At 46.2% G+C, this 15,556-nt stretch overlaps 1 protein-coding gene across 1 annotated transcript in view; it reads left to right on the top strand.

Annotated features, from left to right (window-relative positions):
• Positions 1-15,062, top strand: part of LOC144936899 (pleckstrin homology domain-containing family G member 4B-like) — a 105,336-nt gene extending 90,274 nt beyond the window's left edge. The window contains 10 exon segments of the mRNA XM_078864108.1: positions 1,934-2,023; positions 2,659-2,988; positions 4,290-4,460; positions 6,266-6,443; positions 7,066-7,182; positions 8,067-8,266; positions 8,268-8,394; positions 9,975-10,219; positions 10,611-10,662; positions 14,062-15,062. Of these exon segments, the coding sequence (XP_078720234.1) occupies positions 1,934-2,023; positions 2,659-2,988; positions 4,290-4,460; positions 6,266-6,443; positions 7,066-7,182; positions 8,067-8,266; positions 8,268-8,394; positions 9,975-10,219; positions 10,611-10,640 (1,488 nt within the window). The 3' untranslated portion in view covers positions 10,641-10,662; positions 14,062-15,062.
• Positions 15,063-15,556: the final 494 nt, after the last annotated feature.

The raw sequence follows: 15,556 nt of genomic DNA, 5'->3' as shown, positions 1-15,556 counted from the left end.
TTGAAGTTTTCGTGACTGCAAGGATCCATACTCTTTGGTTCTTTCGGGAAAGTCACGTAGGTGAAAAATAAAAGTAAAAAAATATATATATATTTTTTAATAAAATAAAATATTTTTTTATTTTACTTATGTTTACTTTTATTTTTCACCTTGTTGCACTCTATTTGTTGTTCTCCCCCCTCTTCAAAATCTACTTCGTATTCTGAGTTTTTGTAATCATGACAAAAATGAGAGTACAATGTTATTGTTTATGATCCATTATAGACTCGCTGCATCTCAGGAGTCGTTCAGCAGGGTCCTGTATTGCGATCTTTGGTCAATTCCATTTTCAAGAACGTTTTGTACGAGTGAGGAAACTGGCGTACATGCAGGAAAGCCACCGTTGTGATGGGTTTAGCCGACAATCGCAGGTCCCCGCAGGCACATTGGTGCATACTCTTTGGTTCTTTTGGTAAAGTCACGGAGGTAGAAAAATAAAATAAAAATAATATATCACGACGTTTCGATCGCAACACAAGCAGTCGTCCTCTACCTACGTGACTTTACCGAAAGAAACAAAGAGTATGGATTCCTGCAGTCACGAAAGCTTCAAATTAAGTAGGTGCAATCCGCTAGCTACCCTGAGAAGTGTTGGAATATTGGCGTCTGCCACTCTGTGGCCTCTTCAGTCTTTTGTAAAATGAGCTCTTTGTGTGCGTGCAAATGAACTGTTGGTGCACAAAATTAAAATTAATTGTGTCAATCCGATGTTGGGAGGGGTGATTAAATAGGGCCCATAAATAAAAACAAATTTAAGCTCTGCATGCAGACATTCCATTCTGTAACTCCTCACTATTATGTTGTTCTGGTGTTATGCATGAATAATCCCCATCGTGCGGTAATGCCGTAAATAAACACGCATTGTTTGCCTTCTTTTCATGAACTACAAAGGAAGTCACGAATGTGAGAACCAAAGCCACCTTGTGGGTAGCTGCGCCCTTGAACGTAAACTACCCTCGTTCTTATTTCATAGGTCGCCCCATGCCATTTAATGTTTATTTAATAATACTGCAGCAATTACTCCCATATAACATGAGAGGTACTCTCATATAACATGAGAGGAACCGTTCTTTCGTGCTGAACAACCACGTTTCAGCACTGATAGATCATCTCTTCCCATCTGTCTGTAACGGTGGGGGCTGGGGAGGGGCAGGGGAGTGCACGATAATTCCCGTAAAGATGAAGCAATCTGAATTAGATCGTAGTGCTGAGTTGTTCATTCATGACTTGCGTCAGAGAAAACGGGTTGCCTGAGAGTTATTGATGAAAGCACGCCTAGCCTCCCCTCTTCATGACGTCATGACGCATGACGTCATCATGCACCTTCACATAGCCGGTGGTGGTGATGGTGGCTATGCACGTGGCTGGTAATCCAGCACTGTGGAGGCAGCGAGGGTTGGTGGATCGCACACAGATGTCGTTGAACTCCCTTGCCGGGGGCCCCGAGGAGCCATTCCCTGGCCTCGCCAGCAGAATGCAGGATTAATATCATCTGTCCATGCTGTACGGGTGAGAGTATTGCCCCGTCACATGCTTCGGTTTTCTCCGGGCACTCCGGTTTGCTGACAAATTTATAAAACGCCCACGAATTAATCGGCAGCAAACATCCTAATATATAGAGCACTGATCACCACCTGGCAGCCTTCCAGCTTGTCTGTAGTTCCTACTCGGCGATTTTGAGATACAATCTGCATCATCACTGCCGCGATTTGAAACTAAGCATCAGTTTTTCGTTTTTTTGTTTATATGCACACCACGTGACATCTTACGTGGGCTGGAATGTTACGTGACTATTGGATGCGTTTTCTGCCTTGTTTGGTATTGGTGTAGATTCTCCACATAATTGTACATCATATAATATTCAATAATGTCACCTATGCTTTTATTTGTTCAGGAGAAGCAGTTTGAGATGTACGCCCTATACAGCAAGAACAAGCCACAGTCGGATGCTCTCCTGGCCAGTCACGGCAACGCCTTCTTCAAGGTAATTCATTCATTCGTTTCTGCACAAAAATGTGACATTACCCTGGGCAGTGTTGATTTTCATTGGTGGTCTGGGATCAGTGATGGCTATTCCACTTTCCTATGGCAGTGGCCAGATAATGAGATGGCAACAAAGACAGCGGCTGAGTGGTTACCACCACTGAACTACTGCGTTTAATTGCCGGCTGCAGCAAACATCAGCGGCGAGTGATGTCTGAATCGGTGCTGTGCGCACCCCTTCGACCCGCATGATGCAGCACGGCGGAAATACGGCAACAACAAGCCCAGGATTGTGTACGGCTAAACAAAAAGACCTTTAAATCTTGACTTAAAGCTTTTGTGACTGCAGGAATTCATATTCTTTGGGTCTTTCGGTAAAGCCACGTAAATATAAAAATAATACAAAATAATAAAAATAACAACAATATCACGGCGTTTCGATCGCAACACAAGCAATCGTCATCGGGTGAAAAATATATCGGGAGAGCTGCTGAGGCAGGAAAGAAAGACCTTTCCCTTTGTTTACGAGCACCTTGCCTTTTAGGGTGGGAGCGGCAGTGGCGCAGCGGCTCCACGATCGTTTGTCACAACTTTTACCCCCCCTCCCCGACCCCCGCTCGCGAACGCCAAACGCAGCGGAAGCAGCTGGAGATGGGAGACAAGATGGACCTGGCGTCGTACCTGCTGAAGCCCATCCAGCGCATGAGCAAGTACGCGCTGCTGCTGCGCGACCTCATCAAGGAGTGCAGCTCGCTGGCCGGCGTTCCGCCCGACGGGGGCGTCCTGCCGCGCGCCGCCTCTCCCACGTCGTCGTCGCCGCCGCCGTCGCCGCTGCCCGGGGCCGCCGTCCCGGGCTACGCCCTGGAGCAGGAGCTCTCGGAGCTGAGGGCGGCGCTGGAGCTGGTCCGCTTCCAGCTGCGGCACGGCAACGACCTGCTCGCCATGGACGCCCTGCGCGACTGCGACGTGAGTGGGGCCGCCGGGCGGTTTCGGTTTCCTCCTCGGCCGTCGCGGGTTGCGTGGTTCGTTTTGCCGTCCTTCGCCCGCACCTCCCATTTAGCACGGTTGGCTACGTGTGGGGCAAAAGAAGTTCAACGGACATATGAGTATGAGTAGGTGATTTATCCGGAAACTCAATAAAAAACTAGTTTGTCAATACCACTGCCATGAGATTACAAATACATTTTAATTTGGTGATGTTTCGGGCAATGGTCCTTTTTCCGAGCACATAACTGGATGTAATACATGGTGTTTCAAAATGATGGACCCAATTTCAAAGCATTATATTTCACGATCGCAACATGTTACAATTACACAAAAAGTTACAAACGGTTTAATGAGTTTATAAATGCTCTATGCGCCTTCCACCTGTTGTACGGACAACATCGAGACGATAGTTGAATTCGTCCCAAACGCCTCTCAAAGTGTCTTCTTCCACTGAAGTCACCGCTGCCGTGATTCTGTTTTTGAGGTCATCCAGATTAGTCGCTAATGGTGGCACAAAAACACGGTCTTTGACGTATCCCCACAAGAAAAAGTTGCAGGGTGTGGTGATGTCTGGGGATCTTGGGGGCCAAGAGTGTAGCGCCAAGTCTTGGGGTCACGTGCGACCTCTCCAACGTTGAGGCAGCGCGTCTTGCGAATGACTGAGGCTAGGGGCTGTTTGTGCGCTGGGAGAGGCATCTTGCGGTAATCAGTTGAAACTCTATGCCCCGCCCTCTCTATGCCCCGCCCTCTCTATGCCCCTCCCTCTCTATGCCCCGCCCTCTCTATGCCCCTCCCTCTCGATGCCCCGCCCTCTACCTATGCCCCGCCCTTTCAAGTGGTAAGCGTTTCATTCATGGGCAGTTCGTGGTTGCAGAGATATCGCGATTTCAAATCGGGTCCATCATTTAAAACTCATATTTGAGGATGTTTGGTATTTGCGCCAAAGTGCTTCAGGAGCCAATGAGCTATGAAGCAAGCGGCGCTCTGTTATTGGCGTGCTCCAATGATCCACCCCCACCACCAACCATTCAGTGGACAGGATTCTGGGTTGTGATTCAATGTAACTAACAGTTACTTTTGCCCCATTCTTGCTCTCTCAGTTGCATCGTTTCTCATTCAGTCCATTTTGCTGATCCTGCATAGTTTGCGTAGGTTTCATACAAAAATAAACGATCGCGTGCGCGCTTTGAGGCGCGTATCGTGAGCGCAAGAGCCAATTCTTATCGACGAATCGACGCCCCGGTTGCGTGCTCTCCGTGTGTGCGCCGCCGCTGACGCAGGTGAACCTCAAGGAGCAGGGCCAACTGATGCGCCAGGACTCGCTGGTGGTGCTGAGCGGCCGCCGGAGGTACCTGCGGCACGTCTTCCTCTTCCAGGAGATGGTGCTCTTCAGCAAGACGAAGCGCGTCGAGGGCGGATATGACGTGTACGTCTACAAGAACTCCTACAAGGTGAGACGGTGCCAGTGGCGAGGCTATTCTGGGTACGTGAACGGCATTGCGGTGTTGTTAGTCGTGGTCGTGAGTTTTAAACCTTCTGGCTCTTCTGCGGTCCAAGGGCATGTCGTCTCAGGGGCAAATGCATAAACAGCAATCGCTCACTTGCTGATAACAATTCCTAGACAATGTACAAACTACTCTTTGGTTTTTTCGGTAAAGTCACGTAGGTAAAAAAGAAAATTAAAATAAATTAAATCACAACGTTTCGGAGGCAACACAAGCTTCCGTCTCCACGTGTGGCACCGTCACAGCAAAATTACTGTATCCCCACGTGATACAGTAATCTTGCTGTGACGGTGCCACCTGAAGACGGAAGCTTGTGTTGCCTCCGAAACGTCGTCATTTAATTTATTTTTGTTTTTACCTACGTGACTTTACCGAAAAATTCTACATTTGAAGCTTTTGTGACTTGCAAGGATTCATATTCTTAGGTTATTTTTTCTTCTTCGGTAAAGTCACGTAGGTAATAATAAAAATAAATAATAAAAATACTAGAAATAATAATAGAAATAAAATAATAAATCACGACGTTTCGGAGGCAACACAAGCCTCCCTCATCAGGTGTACCGAAAAAACCTAAGAGTATGGACCCTTGCAGTCACGAAAACTTCAAATCTAGAATTAATATACAAACTGGACAGTGGAGCCTGAAGGTCTTGTCAGTCCCCACTTCCCAGAAGCCTTGGAGATGACAGGGGGGTGAGAGGGGGGGTTAGAGGTCAGAGCGCTGAGCTGGAGCCACTGAGACCCTGGGTTCAATTCCAGGCTTCAACTGACAGTCTGGCTACCAGTACCTGTAATTTCATCTGTGTTGTATGTCATGCATGTAACACACTTGACAATAAAGTGACTTTTGACTTGACTTTTTTTTGAAAAATTGAAAAGTTAAACTTTTGGATCGACTGTCGTGTTAAAAACCTTTCTCAGCGGCAAGGTATCTGGGAAAGTGAGCCCTCTAGTGTTTACGTGTGATCGGTCACTGAAGGAGCACAGAAGCAATTGTGTGATATCTGCCGTCTTTGGGCTGTTCTCCAGCACACTGGGAGATTTCCTACTCTGTCAGAATTCCACGTGGATTCTTCTTCTCCTCGTGATATGATGGGCGATAGTTCAATTGACGTAAAATTAGGTGAGAGGACAAGGTGCACAGACCTACTCTGTACCAACATTTTCACAAAAGATGATGATTAGGAGTCATTTGTTTACATAGGGAACCCTTAGAGAAGGCTCCAGAAATGCTGGATGGACCTGCATTAGGATGTTTGACCAGTTTCTCAGATCCTTCTTACGTTTCTCCTTGTGTGTGGTGGGAAACGCATGTTGAGGGGATAGCACTGAATAAATCCGTAACACATTTGTGAACAACATTGCCTTCAATTAAAATATATGTAATATATAAAAGGTAACGTTTAGGGTAATAGCCTTCCTTCATCGCACATAGAGAGGCCACAGAGTTGACGAATTTGTTGAGGTTTTTGTTACGTGTTTCTTGTGCATTTCTGCCAATGCAGTATCTCTAAATAATTTGCAGACAGATAAAAAATCTTCTTGCTGTACTGCCCTCTGCTGGATTGACTGATCAACGCATCCGATCTTAGTTCTGAAGCGTTTAAAGGAGAATAGATTCTTGACTCAAATTGCAACCCAGCATTCGTGACAGCTCATGGAACAGCAAGGCTAAATACTTCCTTTTGCACGCCTGCTTCACGCCCACACGGTGACGGATGTTGTGAAGCTGATGCACCGTCGTTGTGTAGACTGCGGACATCGGCATGACGGAAAATGTGGGAGACAGCGGCCTGCGATTCGAGATCTGGTTCCGGAGGAGGAAGTCCAACGAGACGTTCATCCTGCAGGCTCCGTCTTCCGAGGTCAAGCTGGCCTGGACGGAGGACATCTCTAAAATCCTCTGGCAGCAAGCTCTCCGCAACAGACGTGAGGCCCAGACGACGCTGTGCCTGCATTTCTTATTTATTTATTCATCGTCATCTTCTTCATCAGCCAATGTTTGTAAAGCCTCCGCAGAGGCTTAATGACCTCGATATCCACATATATAACGTTGATAATTTCGCCTTGCCACATATGTATGCATGTGGAACTTCTTTCGCACCGTACGTAGCCAACCGTGCTCATTGGAGGTGCGGGGGAAGGACAGCAACCTAAACACAAAAAGCAGTAAAGAGTACAAAAAGCATTTCCAAAGAAATTCGTTTTAAATCTAGATTTCAAAGTGCATAGCTCTAGTGGCGTAACCATCCTTCACTGCCCTGTTATGTCCCAGTACATCTCACTCCTGCAAATTAGCCGATCTCACCGCTCCGTCTCTCCGGTGGCCATTCTCTCGGGCGTGTTCTCTCCTTCGCCTGCCGGTCGGATCCATCGGCCTTCATCTCTTCTCGTGTCGCGTCCTGTCAAAGCCCACGTCCACTTACTTGTCTTCGCGATTCGATACGACGAATTATTTGCACTTGTTTCCCTGATCCACGTGCTCCTTTTCCTTTTTCATTCTCCAATACGTTCACATAAAAAAAAACTCTGGTGGTGTGCACAACGGCAGATATACGGATGCAAGAGCTGGTGTCCATGGGGATTGGGAACAAGCCCTTCCTCGACATTAAACCCAGCGATGCAGCCATCAATGACCGTGCCATAGACTACATCATGAAGGATCGAGGTAAGGTGCTGAGATGTAACCTCAAAACACAGTGCCTGTGTGCATATGCACTCATGCATGCGTGTGTGCGTGCGTTTGTGTGCGTGTGTGTGTGCGTTTGTGTGCATGTGTGTGGAGCAGTGGCACAATCGTGTAGGAGCAGTTGTGTAGCGGTTGGCAAACTGCATGATGAACCCGGTGACCTGAGTTCGACTGACGGTCACGGCCAACACCAGTGACGATTATCTGAACCGGTCCTGGGCCTTCGCTAGGTTGATTCAGCCTCAAATGAGTACCTTTAATCACATCCACTAAGGAGACAAAGGCGGCCGGGCGTGGTACTGGCCACCAACCCCCTCGTGTGCCGTGCTGACCTTCATAGGTGCTTGCTAACAACACTTGCATCAATAGCCATATATGATTTTTTATTTATTTCATTTTTCTACCTACGTGACTTTACCGAAAGAACTAAAGAGTATCAATAACCTGTTAAGGCTACACAGGGAATCTTTGTATACCTGAGCGTGTGCATGTATGTGGTTGTGTCTGTGTGTATGCCCGTTTGTATTGTGCAATTCCTTGCAAATAATAAATTGTTCTGGCTGTCAAGCAGAAATCTTCCTTGGATTACATTTTTCAGCTGACAAGGGGCTGTTTGTTACGTATAACGATGGTAACGTAGTTTTAGCCTCCGCATCGACACCACTGCTGTCGCAGTTTCTGACGTTGTATTCCTTCCTTGAAACCATACAATTCCCTTCTGGCCTAATCAACAGCGTGAATAACTATTTACAACAAGTCGTAAGCACCGTCACACGTTTCTGGATTATTATTTTATATATAAAAATTACAACCAAAAATCTCTCTGCGTATTCCCCCCCCCCGCCCCGCCCCGCCCCGCACAGGCGCGGCTAGGACGCGCGCGTCCATCGCCGTGTCGTCCTTCGACCACTCGCAGCCGTTCAAGCGGCCACACTCCACCATCTCCAGCAGCAGCAGCTCCTCGTCGTCGGGACGCAGCCAGTCGTCCTCCTCGCTGCTGGGGCCCCTCAACCTGCACGTGTGCGGCGCCGCCGGCGCCATCCCCTTCTCGCCGCGCGGCACGGGGGGGGGGGTCGCCTGCCGGAGGGGGGGCGGCGACGGCGGGGGGAGGGGGGCGGCCGTACGACATCGGTGGCCGCATCGAGGAGCTCGACGAGCTGGAGTACGAGAGCGGCAGTCAGCCCTCGATGAGTGCGTTGCGATTTTCCACGTTTCGCGCCGGACTCGGCGGTTTCGCGACCGGCGCCTTGGCCCTGTGTAAACATCTGTGGGTGAATCCGGCACCCAGAGCAACTCGCGGTGGCTGCGTGCCCCCTGCTCTGTACACGTTGGAGATTCCTAAATGTTTACATTGTTGTCATGACCTTCAATTTACGAGCGTGTTGAAATTCCTTGAAGCCTGTGCGTACAGAATTGATGACCGCGAAAGTGTTTTCCGATTAAGTTTTGTAATCCATTATTTTAAAACCTGAGAAAACAAATCACTTGCAAGCAGTAATGTGTACATAATCAATTAGGTTTGTACCAGACTTCGTGCACATTGCAACTACTGCTTTTCATTCCCATTACCCAAACCTGCATTTTTAACATTGTTTACTCTACGTTAAAATAAAGAAAGATCTTAGTGGCCACGATGAGCTGGATGAGATGCATTCTTGGAGTTTCTAAACCGGAGAAAAAAATGTCTGGAAGTGGAAACAAATTTAGGGGACAAAGTTAAAGAAAGAAGAACCACGGTCGTTTGGGCTCGTTTGTTAGAGTGACCTGGGTTAGTGTGCGTGTGCCCTGCACATATATACGTCGATGGAAACGAGCAGAAGACCCAGATGGAGAGCGATAGTGTATGTGTCTCGGAGGTCTAGAAGAACAGCGAGTGAGATTGAAGGAAACTCGCCAGGAAAAGGCACACATGGGTGAAATACATTCATCCCCATCGTTGCTGCCGAGCTGAAGGAATGCACGTTTGACGCTTTGCTAATCGTGGGCCACATTTCCCTCTAAAAGGAGTTCCCGCTAGTCTTGCCTTGAGCAGTGGAGCGAGCAAGCGATCGCAGGGCTGCGCTGTAATAGAGCGATGAAATAGGACACCCGACGAAATCGTCGATCAGAGATTTTCCGGTATGTGGAAGAAAGTGGGAATGGTGTTGGTCGAATGGGCATTGTCTTTGCCCATATATGGTCATTGTGGATCGTGAATTGAGGTTTAATTGTATCGATTCAGCTCAGTCGATCCGGCAGCCTTCATTGGCAGTTGATGCATTTGCAATGGATTCATTGGCAAGCAATACTTGAATCAAGTAGTGGTGTGATACACCCCCTATATTTGATTGGCTAATATCAGCAAAGTCGGTTATTCCATCGAGAGTGCTTTCATTGAACCACAGGGCCTTTAATTCTAGATTTGAAGTTTTCGTGACTGCAAGGATTTATACTCTTTGGTTTTTTTCGGTAAAGTCACGTAGTTAAAAAATTTAATAAAAACAAATGAAAAAAGTGAAAAACAACTGAATTAAATCACGACGTTTCGGAGGCAACACAAGCTCCCGTCTTCAGGTGGAACCGTCGCAGCAAAATTACCGTATCAAGTTTTTTAAAATTCAGTTGTTTTTTCATTTTATTTTATTTTTTAACTACGTGACTTTACCGAAAAAACCAAAGAGCACAGGGCCTTTCTGCTTCATTTCGCTTTACCTCGACCCACTCTTCGCTGCAGCGTGCCGCGTGAGTAAAGCGTGTCTTGCGCGGTGTGTGTGCGCTGCGTGCGTCCGCAGCAACGGAGAGCTCCGAGTCGTCCCAGTGCACCTCGCGGGAGAGCGGCTGCGACTACGGCTCGCCCGACACGGCCCCGGTCCCCGCGGAGACGCCCGCCGGGACGCGCCTCTCCCCCTCGCCGTCCCTCTCGCCGTCGTCCGTCCCGTCCGTGGCGTCGTCCGTCTGCTCGTCGACGTCGCGCACCTCGGACGTGTCGCTGCTGGGTCCCTCGGAGGCGCCAGATGGCGCGTTCACGGTCGCACCGGTACGTGCGGTGGGCTATGCCGGTGGGGGGGGGGGGAGTCGAGGGAGGGAACAAACACATGGCCGTACACGAGAATTGCCGGCGTGACGAACGTGTCGCGCGTGTTGGGCAAATGGATGCTGACAGCGCAGTTGGATTCCTGTGATGTCCACATTAATCCAGTAATGAATCAACTCGTCCGCTTGCTAATCGGCTAAATATTCACTGAGTTACGTACTTTGTTGTCTGCGATCACAGCACGACGGCACCCTTGACGCCTGCACAGATTTGGATGAATGTGTACGTACTTTTTAATGTGATTCTGGCTTCGGGAATTAGTTATAATGTGTTCGTGATGTTCTCGTAAACATAGATTAGCAATTTTTTTTAAATGATCCCATTTTCTTCTCAGAAAAATCGGATTACCTCTACGTTGGTCTGAAAGTCGCAGCAAACGTCATAAAGTAAGCTCAAGCAAACTCGAAGCTAATTTAGAGCTCTATTGAACAAGTCGGTTAAGCCATTCTTCAGAGGCTGAAAATATGTTTGCACTGTCATCGTTAACCACCACTGACCTAGCAGCGAAGCACGTGTAATAAGTTGTTGTTTCGGGCAATGGCTCTCGCTTCAGAGATTAGTAAAAAAACAAAGATTAAGGTGCAGCACTGCAATTGCTTGCTCACGCCACTGCTGGCAGAAGGGGCTCCACTAGAAGGCGCTACACGATGGTACATACTGTGTGTCACAGTAGAAACCATCGTGGAATAATAAAGTCTCTATTTATATAGACCAGGGGTCGGCAAACCAGCAGCTCCCGAGCCTCTCTAAGGGCTGCTTCGTGACGTCGTTCACGTTGCATTGCGGCTCGTGAAACATGCAGGTGTTTGTTTCTCACCTGGATATTGCCGACCCCTGTCCCAGACGAGGGCCAGTTGTCGATAGCTACGAGAGGGCCTTGATGCACGTTCACTTCATTAAAATGTGTGATTTATAGAGAAGAGCTAGTACAGATTGAATCCTCCCATTGTTCCTGATTGTTTATTGAGAACCGTACCGTATTCACGTGCATTGTGGCTCTTGAAATATTGAGTGTTTTTTTACCGAATTCGATAAAAAGGCTCTTTTAATTTTGGTTTCCGACCCCTCGTAAGACTATTACAGTTGGTAGACAATATTATATATAGACTACAATATAGACTACAATATAGTCTATATTGTAGTATATGTATTTTCATTATAAGGAAGTGTTTCTTAAAGATGACAATGCTTACTTATTTTCAGCCTGTGCTTTTACATCACTGCTATCGCAGTTCCTCTGGTTTTATTCCATTCTTCATATCATACGATGCACAAAATCAGCCCTTGGTCTTAATCGGTGCTATCGCCTACAGGAGGTCAGTATTCATGAAGCTACTTGCGTTGTAGATATTTCTCAAGGAACGTTGGCACAACCAGAATCGGCAACAACGGATAACTTAGCACTCAAGTCTTCGCAGTCAATGTTATCACGAATTGATATCGTGAGGTCAAGTAATGTAGTTAAGAATCCTACACCACCCGATACAGCCAAACAAATGAAATTCTCACTTCTCTAACTGCAAAATTTGGTGGTGAGAATTGTCTTTAAACTTACTGGTGAGCTGGAACAATCACCATTGGTGCGCTAAACGCTTGTATATGTCAATTTAACACGTAGGCTTTCGCGACCAGTATTATTCATAATATTCACAATTGAATGATTACCAATCTATATAATTACAATACCCTCCCCCTCTTTGCCTCAAATCACTGCACCAGATTGAATTAAATGATGACGGCACCGTGATGCTGCTCTATTTAAGACCGGAAGCAACAGGAGAGCTTCACCATTCTTGCCCGATGAAGCTGATTGTAATTATCAGCGAAACGTCATACTCAAATTTTAAAATGATGTTGATTCTCTCTTCAACACACCGGTGGGCTAAAGAAGTGAATTATTTTGTCCTTTGAAAACCGTGACACATTTTTAACTGTTTTGCTGTGTCGGGTGGTGGAGGGTTACGACACATTATAAATAACGCGATCTGACCCAAAAACCTATATTATGAGCTTGTATACGTGATCATTTAAGTTGTATGGTTATCAGGTGGTTGAGGGTCTTAATGGCACAACATTGGTCAGATCATTGAGGCCCTCAACCAAAAACAATGAGTGACTAATAATGTAGTTTGCATTGTGTCCATAGCTTTGACAAACAATTTGGTGACTTTGCCAATCCTGCTTTGAATAAACACACGCACGCAAAAGCCCTTATAGTCGTGCCACATGTCCATTTATATTCAGTATTCAGTGTTGGCCTTCATCTCACTGTTAAGCCTGCAATCATAATGTGCCAACGCTTCCTTCTGAAATGGCCTGCTCTATTTCTATGGTGGTTGTGGTGTTTTCCATCATTCTGCTTTGCTAACCAATCGAGTGCTTCCCATCCAGTCTTCTCGTCTATGGAGATGTTTGCAATGGTGTCGCACACAGATGCAATTCATCAACACTGAAGATAAGTGGGTTGGGGGTGACATTGTAAAGCCTACCTATTCTTAGGTTTTTTCGGTAAAGTCACGTAGGTAAAACATTAAAATTAATAAAAGTAAAATAAAATAAATCACGACGTTTCGGAGGCAACACAAGCTTCCGTCTTCAGGTGGAACCGTCACAGCCACGACAGCTGTGTCAAGTAAATGAGAGATTGCAGGAGCTACCACTCCTTCTCCAACCATTATATAAACGGAGTGGTAGCTCCTGCAATCTCTCATTTACTTGATACAGCTGTCGTGGCTGTGACGGTTCCACCTGACGACGAAAGCTTGTGTTGCCTCCGAAACGTTGTGATTTTTATTTTATTCTATTTTACTTTTATTAATTTTAATGTTTTACCTACGTGACTTTACCGAAAAAACCTAAGAATATGAATCCTTGCAGTCACGAAAGCTTCAAATCTAGAATTAAAGCCTACCTTTTGGGCCTGTTCATGATGTAACAGTTTGGTGGCCGTGCCTCTGAGACAAGCGGACTGTGCTGCCTCTTCTGAGATCACCTGCCCGTTATGAAAGCGGGGTCTTGAGTGTGAGTGTAGCAAGTTGATGTCCTTAGCCTGGTCACCAATGAGTGCACAAATAAAGCCATCGTTTTAAAACTGGGTTTGCACTTAATTTGGATACATTTCGAGCTTTGACAAAAAATTCTATTGGTTTGACTCATGCGACAAAAAATCTATAAATAATCACATCTGGTGGGGAGGGGAGTCAGCACACCTCCACAATAGTCTGTATGATATAAGCTTGGAATCACTTTCAGTACTGTGGGAGATGTTTCTAAATTTGCACACTGCTTTGACCATGAGGAATGTCTGTAAAATTGCCAACACACAACACTGTACTCACCTTTCCACGACTATGCTTGTAGAACAATTACTTGGAAGAAACAACAATTTTTTTTTCCATGAACCGTGTTCCTCCATTGGAACCTCATTTGCCAGTAAAAAATATGATAATTGTTTTTTTACCCTTCTATCTGGCAACAAAACTGACACCTTTTTTTTACTAGGAGTCATGTTTGCATAGACCACAATACATGCAGTCATAATGCAAACAAAAAACATAACTCTGATAATGTATGCACTGTCCTATCAGAGTTATGTTTTTTTGTTTGCATTACGACTGCAGGTATTGTGGTCTATGCAAACATGACTCCTTGTAAAAAAAGGTGTCAGTTTTGTTGCCAGATAGAAGGGTAAAAAACCAATTATCAATCGTGTTCCTCTTATTTTTTTTTACACAACGTGCTTTATTGGGGCGATTTATATGAACCGCCGTGTCTCGTGTGTACAGGTCTCTGAGCGACACTAGAGGGCGCTTGACGCTGGAAGTCGACAGCCACAGGCCGAGACGCCGTCACACCCTGCCTCTCTGTGCGGACAGAGGCCCGCGCGAACCCACGGATTCCTTGCACGTGCTCGCGAACGAGGAAACGAGCCCTCGCTTTTCGCGGTTCTCACAAAGAGCACCGTCAAAACGAAAAAAAGCCAATCAACGAGTACGCTTTGTAATTTGCAAACGTGAACACAATTAGCGATGTGTCATGCAAAGAACTTGAGCTGCATTTCCCCCCACCCCCACCACCCCTCCAAAACCATTTCAGCAGACGTTATGCTGAGTACAGCAGCAGTGTTTGTAAACTAAAGTACTCCCCTTTTTGCACAAGTGTCCCGAGTTAAGTGGACCCAGTGTTTGCCTCGCAGCCAGAAGGTTTCGTGAGTTCGAACTGTGGTATCAAAACGACACGTGGCGTGCACATTGCCTGCCTTAATGACGATGTCGCTACTCACGCGTTGTGTATAATGCGTCCGAACAAGATATGTTTGAGACTTGGGGGAAACAAAAAAGTGCTAAGCCCCCCCCCCCGCACACCAACTGGTAATTCTTACATTTTGTAAACTCGCTTGCGATGTTAATTATACGTTGTTTGATTAACTTTTGCCGAATAAAACAAACTATATATGCTATTAACATGTCATCGTCGCCTTTGACTGTTTGGGTAAAACAGGTGGGCGGGTTATTTTTGTACGCATTGCAAAAGAAATGTAATGGCATAATTGCGACGCACCAATATTTTATATCAGCCCATCATAACTTACATCTGTGCGCTTGTGTGATACTGTTAAAATGTACCGTTTTACATTTGTTGTGTATTTTTTGTAAAGTTTTGAAGCTTGTTTTGTAGTTTATTGTAGTTTACTACTTGTTTAAAAAAAATGTACAGTCTTTTTTTGCATGCCCACAATAAAAACACTCGGCCTTTTTAGAAGGCATTGCATAACAACATGTCTTGACTTTATTTGTTGTTTATCTAACAATGATAAAGTTCCCTTTATGTATTAGGCCTCACCGAGCCTCAAGGATATTTTAAGGCACCGCTTGGCACTTGTGATGGTGAATTTATTGCTAAGCAATTGTGCGTGTGGTGGAACAGGGCAGCTGTCCAGCCTGGTAAATCTGAGGCCACTTGCGACCTTAAAATCCTGGGGGAGGGGTGGATGTCAGCTGCGTAATAATACACAACTTGCAACAATGCATTTACACGTAATCAGCCAATGTGCTGATGCTGCTGCTGCGTTTGTAGTGCATGAACACAATTAACATGGAAAAATATCAACAAACTCGTCATCAACACTGCCTTTAAAATATATATCTATAAAACATCGGTGACGTTTTGGGCAACAGGCCTTCTTGTGCTGTGAAGAAGTGCCATTGCCTAAAACGTCGCCATGTGCACAAAGCCCTCGCCTCTCCCGGTATTGTCGCGGTTTCTTTGTGCCTCTAGAGG

Source organism: Lampetra fluviatilis, chromosome 17 (genome assembly GCF_964198595.1).
Source record: "Lampetra fluviatilis chromosome 17, kcLamFluv1.1, whole genome shotgun sequence".
NCBI lineage: Eukaryota > Metazoa > Chordata > Hyperoartia > Petromyzontiformes > Petromyzontidae > Lampetra > Lampetra fluviatilis.
This window is presented reverse-complemented; position numbering and strand designations above follow the sequence as displayed.